The sequence below is a fragment of the Pygoscelis adeliae genome, unplaced genomic scaffold (assembly GCF_000699105.1).
Source record: "Pygoscelis adeliae isolate BGI_AS28 unplaced genomic scaffold, ASM69910v1 Scaffold122, whole genome shotgun sequence".
Lineage (NCBI taxonomy): Eukaryota > Metazoa > Chordata > Aves > Sphenisciformes > Spheniscidae > Pygoscelis > Pygoscelis adeliae.
The window spans coordinates 5703407-5714590 of record NW_008824358.1 but is presented as its reverse complement, the minus strand read 5'-3'; the positions used below and the strand labels follow the sequence as shown (position 1 = coordinate 5714590).

Sequence of the window (11184 nt, the reverse complement as noted above, 5' to 3'; positions counted from 1 at the left end):
CATCATCGTTCTACTCCTGCCATCTCTACCTATTTTAATGGAAAAATATACAGGAAGAGGTTATGATTTCTATTACCATGCTGCACAAGAGCCCCAATCATAAATGAGACTTCATTTGCAGGGTACTATATATAGAACAAAAGACAATCAGTGCTCCAAAGAATTTACTGTCTAAGATGAGAGACAACATATGTAAATTTTCTACAAGGGAAGCAATGAGATAATAATATTGGCCAACAGTTGTGATCAAGATTTTTGTAGGCATCGCTGTAAGAATTCGTATCAGAATTTTCAAAAAATGACTACAAACCAAACAGGTTCATCCAAACAACGTAGTTCATTGCAATTAAGAAGCAAAATCTAGTTGTCGATAGAAACTTTGATTGCAATGCAACTTTTAAAGATTAAAAGGCTTCTTTTTCAAATGGATGTGTCAGACATAATGTAAAGCTTTTTTGCACAAAACAGCTAACAGGGAACAGCAATAAAATCTATGTGAAGAAAAATATGGATCTTTCATAAGATGTTATAAAAATAAACATTAGCTCAGCCAATCAATATTAGTTCATCGGAAATCAGAATTGCAAAGACAAAATGCAGAAAAGCTTCCAGAGTATTCATGTTCTGTTACTGATGACATAAAAAGTAATAGCTATTAAAACAAATAATAACGAAGAGGTAATGTTTAGAACTAAGAAACATTTATTTTTCATCAGTGTTAAGTTTAAAGAACTTTCAGTAACAAGTCTTCACATTTAACAGCTTTGATAACGATATCAATACTGCAAATGCATTTGTAGAAACACTGATGGAAAGTCTGTGGGGTTGGGTTTTTTTTAATATTTTCTCTGCTTCTAAAAGAGGATGATCCTAGACACCATCTTCCCCTTCTTGGTAAGCCAGTTGCCAAAAACCTTCATACGGCAAGAGCCCTAAGATACATACTATGATCTCCTGAGAGCCAAGGGGAGAAGATGCCCCGAGTGCCAACAGCGGCTCCTAGAGGTCCTATTGCTCCTCTGAAGGATGCAAGCGTGTGCCAGAACAGCTTTGCTGTTGGCCCAACACAAACTTCAGCTTGCATTTGCCCAGATCAGATGCCTCATACCAAGTTTACCAGGTAAAGGCACCTAAACGACTCCTTAAGAATGCTATTCTGGTATACAGGAAGATATTAACACTACCCAACAGGCACCTCATTCAGTCTGCTCACCTCTTTCAAAAGCGAAGAGAGGGAGGGAAGCTATTCCAAATGGGAAATTTAGAAAGAAGCTTAATCGAAGTGCTTTGAAGCAGCCTCTAGCCCCCTCTCTCTATCGTCTATGCAAGAACAAGGGCAAATACCTTCTCCGAAACACGTACCAATACTCTTCCTCCTCTTTCCTCTGCCCTTTCTATAGCTCCTGGGAAATCTCTCTCCTGTCACTCCTTACAGTTCCCTTCTGTGCTTTTCTGCTGCTGCATGATCTTGTTGCCCGAGCAACTGCAGCTGAGGAGGGGAGCAAGGAGAGGGTTCTGGCCCAGTTGTGTGCTATCGGCAACAGCGCTGCTTTCTGACCCTGTGATGCACGATAGCGATGGTAGCAGCCTCAGGAAATTAACAGTTCAGCTGAGTTAGGTGCCTTGAGTTGGGCATAACCTCCTTACTCGGTGCTGGGGATTTTGCAGCCACCTTACATTTCTGTTCAAGTATGAATAAAATAACCTAACACTCAAGACTGCCAAACAAGTAGTCGTTTAGTTTATCCACACACCCAGACTATATTCCCAAAGCAGCCACATTTGTTACACTTTAATTCTGGTCCTAATAGTACTCAGAAGCACAAATTAACAGGTAATTAATCTCTAGAATCAGAATAATCCGCTCCAGAAATTTCAGATTATGATGATGTGTCTCTCTCTCCCTTTGCTCTTTTCACTGTGTATTTTAGAATTCAGAAAAGTAACCGGAACAAAAGCATCTATCAATGACCTTTCCAGATCCACTTCAGTATTTGTACTTTGCTTTCTTTTCATCTTTGCTGTCTGTCTCTTGGTATTTGAACAATATCTGGTAAAATGAAAACGTAGTCTGGGTGCTATGGCTGTACAAGAAATAATAATCTCTGCAAGACATCCAGCAGAGATTTCTTTTCTAATATTGTTTTATTAAACAAGTTCCTTTTATTTTTAAAAAAATAGCATTCTGCTTATAAGGTTGTGTGTTCCTACAGTATATGAAACACTACAGGTCGCCTCCCCCCTCCCACCACGGTTTGTGATCAAAATGATTGTAATTGACTACTTGCTGCTCTGCTGAATGCAGGAGGGAGGGTTGCGCAGTTTTTCCTGCATTTGAGCAAAGAATCACTTTGAACATAAAGCATGGAATTGTCTGCGTTGACACTTCTTAATGGATGTTGGGACCAGTCTTGTTGAAAAAAGCCCAAACCATCAAGGACTGCAGACCTAAATGAGTGTAGCTACTATGGCGTTTCACTCTCTTTTTTGTTATTATTTAGTTTTTACTTCTGAAGCAGAAACGTAGTTACTTAGAGGTTGCAGTTACATCAGGGGTTAATGGTGAGTTACTGGAAAATGAGTTGACCTTTTAAATTTCATATCAATGTGAGCTTCATTCAAAATTAATTTACTCCAGCTTATCAAATCTGCCTTCAGCAGCTGCATGCTTGCTAATTCTGTCCCCTGCACTGTATTTATAGCACTTTTTAATTTAGTTTTTGGACTGCGTTTATTTTTGTTGAGCATCAAATAGTGAACAACTGGAGTTGTTGTCAGAGCCCAACCACGAAAGCTCAGAAACTAGTACTTCATTTTTCGCTCTGTTATCTTCAGAGATAACCTACTTCCACTTTCAGCTATCCAGCAGAATAGCCAGAGTGAATATCACTGGAGCAAAACAGAGTCCCGAATTTATGGTTTACTAAATTCAGTGAGAAGCTTTAATTAATAAAGTCTGGAGCGCTGTGACTAGATAGCAGATTCCATCAATCCATTTGGAATAAAACTATCAGGATTTCTCAGTGTATCTGGAAGTTTCAAAACAGTCTGTCAAAACAATGTTAATACATCTAGGACATAAGTAATTGTGCTTGGGAGAGCTTAATTGGTCAGGTACACCCGGTGCTGCCTCTTCAATAGCTCTTTCTGACTAATGGCTTCAGCAATGATGCAAATCAGGTGACTGTATATACAGCTTTCAAAAACAGAAGGGAGGCTCACAGAGTCATAAAATTTAGTGAAGGAAAAGGCGTAAGGCCAAACATCCTTAGTGTGACTCATGGATTTCAGTGGGATTACAGACGGATGGAAATAGAACACATTTACCGTATTAGGTCACCACGCTAAGATCATTAATCTTCCACCAGTGAAAGATTTCTCCCTACCAGTCTGTACTTTAAAGTATGAGGATAATTGGCCCGTGGGGATACAAGAAAGCTAGAAGGAAAAAAGTGAAATAATGGGAAGAGCCTGAAGAAACAACATTAAAAAAAAAATTAAAAATTGAGTATTTTAATTTTCCTTAAAAGGTCCTAATGAATACCACTGATGGACTTTTATCAATATAAAGATATTGATGAGGGTTTATCTGTTTATCAGTACAAACTCTTTTATACTGATAATCCTCTACCTGTGATTTGCATTTGGTGAAAGCTGGATCACAAAATTTTATTTTGCTTTTGGTAACTTCAGAAAACCTAACTCACATCACGTAACAGCCTTGTGATTAAGGCATGCAGAAAGCTATCTAAGTTACAGCCATCTCCTTCTCTCCATAAAACTTGCCTGAGTAACGTAAAAAAACCCCAACAATCTCACAAAGACAAGAATGCAATAAAAATAGTATTATCACTTCTTTAAGGTCTAATGAAATTTCTTAGTGGAGGGTAGAGCAAAACCATCTTATATGTGGTAAGGGCACTCACCTGGGAAGTGGATCTTGGATGGGCTTTGTACTTTTTCCAGTGAATAATGAGTTAATTTAAAGACAGAAGATGAATAACGAATTAATTCTAAGACAGAAGAATTCCACAAAGCAGGAAACACAGCTCACGATTTCCTCCTTCAGGTAAGAGCCCTGGGCACTAGGCTACGTAACTAACCTCACAACATTTCCTCTCATTCCAGTATCTTTAATCTCCAATTCAGCACCTATCTTGTAAGAGCCTAATTTCTTCATTAAATCAAGGTATAAATCTGTGGCTGACCTTTGTGAAGTTTGCATTTGAAGGTGGTGAGTGCAGCACAGCACTCACTTCCTATCTCAAGTAGAGATAGGAATTAAGTCAGCTAGTTAGAGCTTGGCAATAATAAATTGCATATGACCGTGATGCTGTGTACCTGTAAATTTTGTTCATGCTTGGAAGTATTTTTAAAACTCACAACCACTTTATTATATTTTGACCAGACTGTTTTATCCAAATAAAGTCTGTCAAACACTGGGAAAACGATACATTCTGAGTTTGATTAATAAATAAGAGAAAAAAGAAATGTGAGTACTGCCAGTATCAAAAATGTTTCAGAAGCTCTCTTACCAGCGAGGTGGCAAGACAGCTCTCCTACCTCTCCGTCTGTGAAACTGCGTAATTCTCCTTCGAAATAACGTCTGAGATTGGGGACAAAGTTTTGTAAGGAATGGATTTTTAAACTTGCTTAGGCATTTACAGATGTCTCTAGCTTTTTGAAATTCCATCTCTTCTTTATACGTAACTTAGGGTGTTTCAATATTACTAAAATACTACTTGGCTTTTACAGACGCTTTGGGTAAAAGTATATTGTCACCTTGCTAAACAGAATTTTTAAGACAGTTCTTATTTTTTTCAAGATGAAGTGACTGAAAATTCTTGAGGTTGCTGAATAAAACACACAGGTCTAAATCGCTTTAAATCCCAACAGATAATTAGCAACTGATTCTTGGATGGGGAGACACCAGGTTCTTCTGAAGGAAAATAAGGCATACAAGGCAACGCTAGTCCAGTCCTCCCCAGTAACAGTTGTCTTTGCTCTAGAGAGTATATATTTGACACTGCACTTGCACTTTTTTTCTTATGTAGCATGATTTCTAAAACTTCCAGAGAACGCTTAATACAAAACGGCTAGCAAGTAAATAGGCCAACTAAAGAAGCACGTACCTCAGGCCTGCCATTTGATAACGTATCCTTGCTAGAAATCAATTCTGCACAGTAAAAATGGCTATAAAGAAAAATAATAAAACTTTGTGGTTTAGCCCATCACTGTCTTGTTCGATTTAACAAGCACCTTCATTTTTCAGCTGCTGCAAATATTAAACAAGAACCATGAAATCACTCTGGGGAGTATCGCAGTTACATCTACACTGCTTTCTTGTATGATGTCAGCTTTTGTGCAGTAACAACATCAGTGATCTTTTCATTCATTGTTTTCATCCTTTTGGTCAAAATCCGATGTATGTTACACTGTAAATCCAGTTACAATATATACAGTGTATCTGAAGTCAAACACTTACCCCATCTCATCTTATAATCAGTGTGACAACTAATCAGATAATCATCTTTTGTCACTCATTACCTATGTAAGAAATAACACCATTTAAATTAATATACATCCACCAGCATAAAATGAAATGAGAAAATGGAACCTGAAGTTTCAGTAGGCATAGCAATGTATAACAACAAATCAATTTTCATTTAGCATGGACTGTCCATGTTTTCCATGAAGGTGTATTATTACCTCTGAGGGTTTATACCGGCTTTCTTTTCCCATCATACAAAATATATTTGGCCATTCTTTCTGATCCCTTGCTTATGCCTGGTATTTAATTATACTTCAAAAGTTTGAACTTTACAATGCAAGTTGGTCATAAGTAAAATTCTAGAACTTCATAAGTAAATTAAATCATATAAGTGGGAAGAGAAATGGCTATTGACCTCTGCATTCATCATGTGACGTTACCTGACTCTGGAAAAGGCTCTCCTATGGAATTCAACTGCTCCGCATTTCATAATCAAAAAGTGCAGAAGTCTGCGGTCACTCGGGTGGTGTCAAGCTGAGTCAAGGAAAAGATCAGGCATCAGTAATGAATGCTCTAGTTCTGTTACAGAAGTAACAGTCTGGACAGCTAAAACAATCTCAATCTGGAAAATAAACATTTCACGCTCCCTGCATTGCTTATAAAACCAAGCAGTCTCCAAAGTATCCTGGCCTGTATTTGCAAACAGTGTGCCATACATTTTTTTTTTCCCCCCAATCATAAGCACTTGCTCAGAGCTCTATTCTGTAGATGTGCTGTGTTCAGAAATCCCACAGAAGCCACCAGGCGTTAACTTTTTCACCTGACTGCTCTTGGAGTATCTGCATCAGCATGTACGTTCATAATGGCAGGACTACATTAATTTCAATAACATGAATACCAAAAAGCACTAAAAGGGAAAACTACATTCTTAATTTGTAGTTCACCCTCAGTAATTCTGGGAAAACGTACTTGAACATTAGTCAAAATTCAGCTGCAATGATACCTAAAGTAGACATCACCTAAGTAATTTATTCCTGAATATGTTCTTTAAACTGAGGCTTTAATAAATGTTTAATATCTCTGTTCTCACAATCTTCTGACAGTGTCACCTCTTTCTCCCCCCTCTCCTGCAAATAGGATTGTATCAATGGCGCTTTGACTTTTAAAAATGCTAGAAATTCCTTCTCAGCATAGCAGATGGAGTACAGAAAATGCTGCATCAGATTAAAAAAAATCTGACCTAGGAAAAGATGTGATCAGCTAAGACAACTGCAAAAGCATCCTGGCAAGGCCCTACTTCACAGGGTCAGAGAACTTACCTTTTTCTACAGCACTGCACACACTTCAAGCGCTACTAAACTGTCCAGTCTTTGACAGATTTGAACCACTCTTGAGGTAGAAGTTCTAATGCTCGTTACAAAGAGTGTATCCCTAAGAAAACTTGCATAAATTGCAAGCTCTTCAGAGCAGCAGTAATTCACAAGCATTTGGAGAAACACTACTAAGTGGCAGGCATTACTAGGAAAAACATTTACCACTAATTTATTTCAGAATATACCTCTACATTTATATATTTAACTTCAGGGTTATATTTACAGGACATATTATTCTACATGTTGAAAACTGAACTTGCATACCTATCCCTGTTCCTCATCCACACAATACTTACAATATCTGTAGACTTGTAATTCTTCTCTTTTAAAGAAAGTTCTCTTGTGAATCCTGACTCTGCAGATTTATCCGTATAATAAATATGGCCCAGCAGCTTTTAAAAAGTGCCAAAATGTATTAAAGCTGAAACAAAACAGCAGTAGTTATATCTAGCTTAATTATAGGAATGTCTGTTATTTGAGAACATGCAGCACAGTGACAACAGCAAATGACATCCAGTATTCTTCCTGTTTATACTGGTTGTGGGCTGAGAGCTAAAGAGAGGCTCTGCCAACATGCACCCAGTGAATCTGCCGGCGTAGGACTGCAGTTGGACATCTTCCTTCCCCTAAGACTGAACTACCCATCTCTTAATAACCAGTCTAAGCTAAGTTCCCGTACTGGCTCTTACAGTGTAATACGGTCCTCAAATCACACAATTCCCGCAGCAATCCAAGCAGCAGGTGGATGCATGTAACTGAAGCCTAAATTTGTTCTAAGTAGACATTTGTTGTGTTTTGGCAGGATTTGTTAGGTTATCTTGATACTATGACTTGTGCTATGACTCTAGTGATGCAAGCCTTCTGGCCTATTGGGAAAAAACAAAAAAGACCAAGGCATCAGTGTATGCCTACACTGCGCAATGCCCTTTGTCCAGCTCTCTCAGAATGATGATCCACTCGGAGCAGTTTCCCTTAGCCACGCTGATTCTAAACCCTGTGCAGTATCTCCCTCCAGCACTATACTAAAGGACAGGCACGATGTACTGAAGCTGAGAACAGGATGGAAAGTATATGCACACCATTGCCATACCATACCATTCCAGAGTACAATACACCAACTTTCTTCTACACTGAGAATACATTTCCGGTTAAACAAAATACAAACATGCACGCATGCTCACACAGACATATTAAAAGGGACAAATAACTGATACTTGATGGTAAAATAACTCTCGGCACTGTTTCCGCATGCCTAGTGTTTACTAGGGTTCACACAAAGAGCTAGAAGGCTTCTTCGCTTGACTGCTGTAAGAGCTCCCTCTGTTGTTACATAGAAAAACTACCAGAAAACGTGTTCTATTCTTTATCCTTGCATCTTTTTCACCTTCAAGCAGTGAATTTTCAAACACCATCCTGCGAGGTGAGAATCGACACGATTTCCTGAGATAACTTCTAATGCTTATTTTCTGCACAAACAACTGCTATCTTATTCCAGTCTTCCAAAGTACAAACAGTATAATTTAGAATAACCTGTTCCAATGCGTCTAAGAAAAAACAACCACGTTTACAGATCCTGCATTTGCCCTAATAAGCTTTGTACTATTCATATTAAGCATGCTGCACAATCATTCACTGTTTTTATAGGTGGATTATAAATCCTATTTCTGAATTTATCCTTTTTAAAAAAAAAAAGGCAAGCTGATCAAATTAAAGACCCATAAGAAAAACAGTGTTTATTTTAATTGAAAAAGCTTAAAGGCCAAAATCCCCGATCGCACTCAAAATCACTTCTGAAAGCCATAAGGGCAACGGAATGCCAGGAGAGTTGCAGGCACTGAAGTTAAGGTCAGTTTATCGGAGCAAGACACAATAAGCACAATAGATACAAATAACCACCCCTAGATGCAGAAATCCTAATTTTCAGAAATATTATCTTTAAATTTAAGCACTTTTCCTGGCTAAGTCCAGGCAGATAAGTATTAGTTTGCCTGCAGAGTAGTTTCAGGACCTGGCACTTGCTGCCCATCTGGTTTGTTGCAGCTGTCTGCTCCTGGCTTGAGTTCATGCTGCCTGAAGAGCTTCTGCCCCTGTGTCTGGCAGCGTAGAAAAAAGTCCCTCCGAAAACTTACAAACCTTACAGCAAAGTAGGACTTTATTTTTTTTGCATCCTAAGTAGTAAATGCTGAAGTTGCAGGCTGCCCAAGAGCCAGCCTACAGAGGCTCTGCTAGAAGCAAGCAGAGTGCCCGCAGAGTTATTTCAGTGGCAGAATTGCCCCAAGGGATGCCCTGTGCAACCGCACAGACTGACCCTGCGTGCGAGTGCAAGCACAACGGCCCCTCAAATCTGACAGAGTGACCCTCATCCCTGTGGGAGCTCTGGAAGACGTGAGAATGCACGGTTCAGCTCACCGTGAGGGAAAAGCTTTTATTCAGATGACATTATAAACTAGGAGCACTGGATCCAAAGTAATTTACAGGCTGAAATGGGAGTTGAATTAAAATTTCAAGTGTGAAAGTTTGTTATTAAAATTTTGCTGCGCTTACTTTTCTTGCTCATTTCCTCCAGAAGCTCAAAACCATGCCTTTTGTGATCGGCTGAGACAAAAGACAGGATTGTAGCCCCCATAGATGGAAACGGGGTTTTCTAATCCACTGTTGACTGAGACAGCAAATTCATGCAGTGCTAGGACAGCTTTCCAACAGAAAGAAGTAATCATCTGAAGAATCAAATACCAAGATTATGACGTATTTGCATACGGTTACCTCTCCCTTTCCTCACCATAAAACCCCACAATGATCTTGACTGATTTCCTTGAACACTGTGGAAAAGCTAGTGGTGACACTGAAATCTAACCTTCTTTTACTTGGGTATAAAGAATATTTTTTCCTGTAATTATTTTAGAGATCTCATAGAATGAGAAAATCAACAAACCCTAGAAGAGATGATAACCTGAAAATCCTCCCTTAAAATTACCTGAAATATGGCCAGAAAATAAAATAAGAATGAAAAACTGTAACTTAACTGAGCAACAACAGTCTAAGCAAGAATACATACAGAAGAAAAAAAAGTACACTGCCAGAAGGCAGTTAAGTAGAAAGGAACCTAAGAAAGAACACAGGGCACCCTTCTTTCCTTTCATTTGATTAATGAACTCACGATCCACCAGAGAGGGACAACCTTGGGTTTAGAACTGTAGGCTCTGAGAACCCCACAGCCTCCTACTGGGGTCCTTGCCAAAACACTGTGGAGATTTTCTAGCGGGTGTACAAAAAGTAATTCCTTACTTCATCAGAGCATGCACGTATTGATATTATGATAAAATACATAAGGACATTTTAACAGAGCTCTTGACATCTTGGTAAACACAATGACAAAAGTTTGGATATTTGTATTCACTTCAAATGCTTTCTACAAAAATGTGGTCCAAAACATCACCGTTAAACCTGAAATAGATATATTGTAGAACAATCATGAAAGACAATACAAGAGCCTTACTATTTACCTACAGAAAAACGCTCCAGTTGCTGAATATAATCCATCGCTCCAGAAATTCGTCCCCATTTACATAGGCACAGAGCAACTTTTTTGTGTGCGCCAGACTGACCATACGCGACCCGGGCCAAAGCCAGGCATTTTGACTCGTTGCTTGGTTCCACTTTCCCGTAGTCATAAATAATATCTCCTACACCTCAGAAAAGGTTAACCTGAAGAAGACAAGGTAATAAAATGAATCAGTGTTACTGACGTCTTCCATAACTTTGGAATATTTCAGAACAAGCTACAACAAGTGGATTGGGTAGATGGGCATATTTCTGCACGTGTAAGTATTAAACTATACCCCTTTCAGCATTTCTGCCCCTCTTGCAGCCTAAATTCTCTATATTTGAGAAAGTAGCCTCTTCCTTCTTTTCTTTGATCTCCCAGCTGGGGCAGAGAGGGCTCTGAGAGCACTTGAAGCAATAGGAAGCAATGAGACATTTCTTTCAGGGACTACCACAATTCCAGTCCTGGCAGCTGGGAGGAACAACTGCAGCCTTACAGCGTTCCTGGACATGGGAGATTCAAGGCTGGTTTCAGGAATAAGGAAATGCTTGTGCTGTTCCCAAGCTACAATGGAGCAGAGCGGCCGATGCTGTGCGTTCCACAGCACAGCCTGTGAAAGCAGGTCTACTCAGTACTGGCAGTATTTGTAATTTTTGTTGTTCGTCTCACAATAAACTCAGAGGAACATGTCAAAACCAGTGAGTTTTAGAAGTCTAGTCAGATTTCCAGGGATTATTAGAAGAACAGAAAACAGCAACACCCTGAGCCATTTACCT

The 11184-nt window shown here is 39.1% G+C and overlaps 1 protein-coding gene across 1 annotated transcript in view; it reads right to left on the bottom strand.

Annotated features, from left to right (window-relative positions):
* Positions 1-8316: 8316 nt before the first annotated feature.
* Positions 8317-11184, bottom strand: part of CLHC1 (clathrin heavy chain linker domain containing 1) — a 10294-nt gene continuing 7426 nt past the window's right edge. Inside the window, 5 exon segments of the mRNA XM_009319641.1 lie at positions 8317-8411; positions 9406-9459; positions 9518-9581; positions 10372-10553; positions 10556-10569. Coding sequence (XP_009317916.1) covers positions 8317-8411; positions 9406-9459; positions 9518-9581; positions 10372-10553; positions 10556-10569 — 409 coding nt within the window.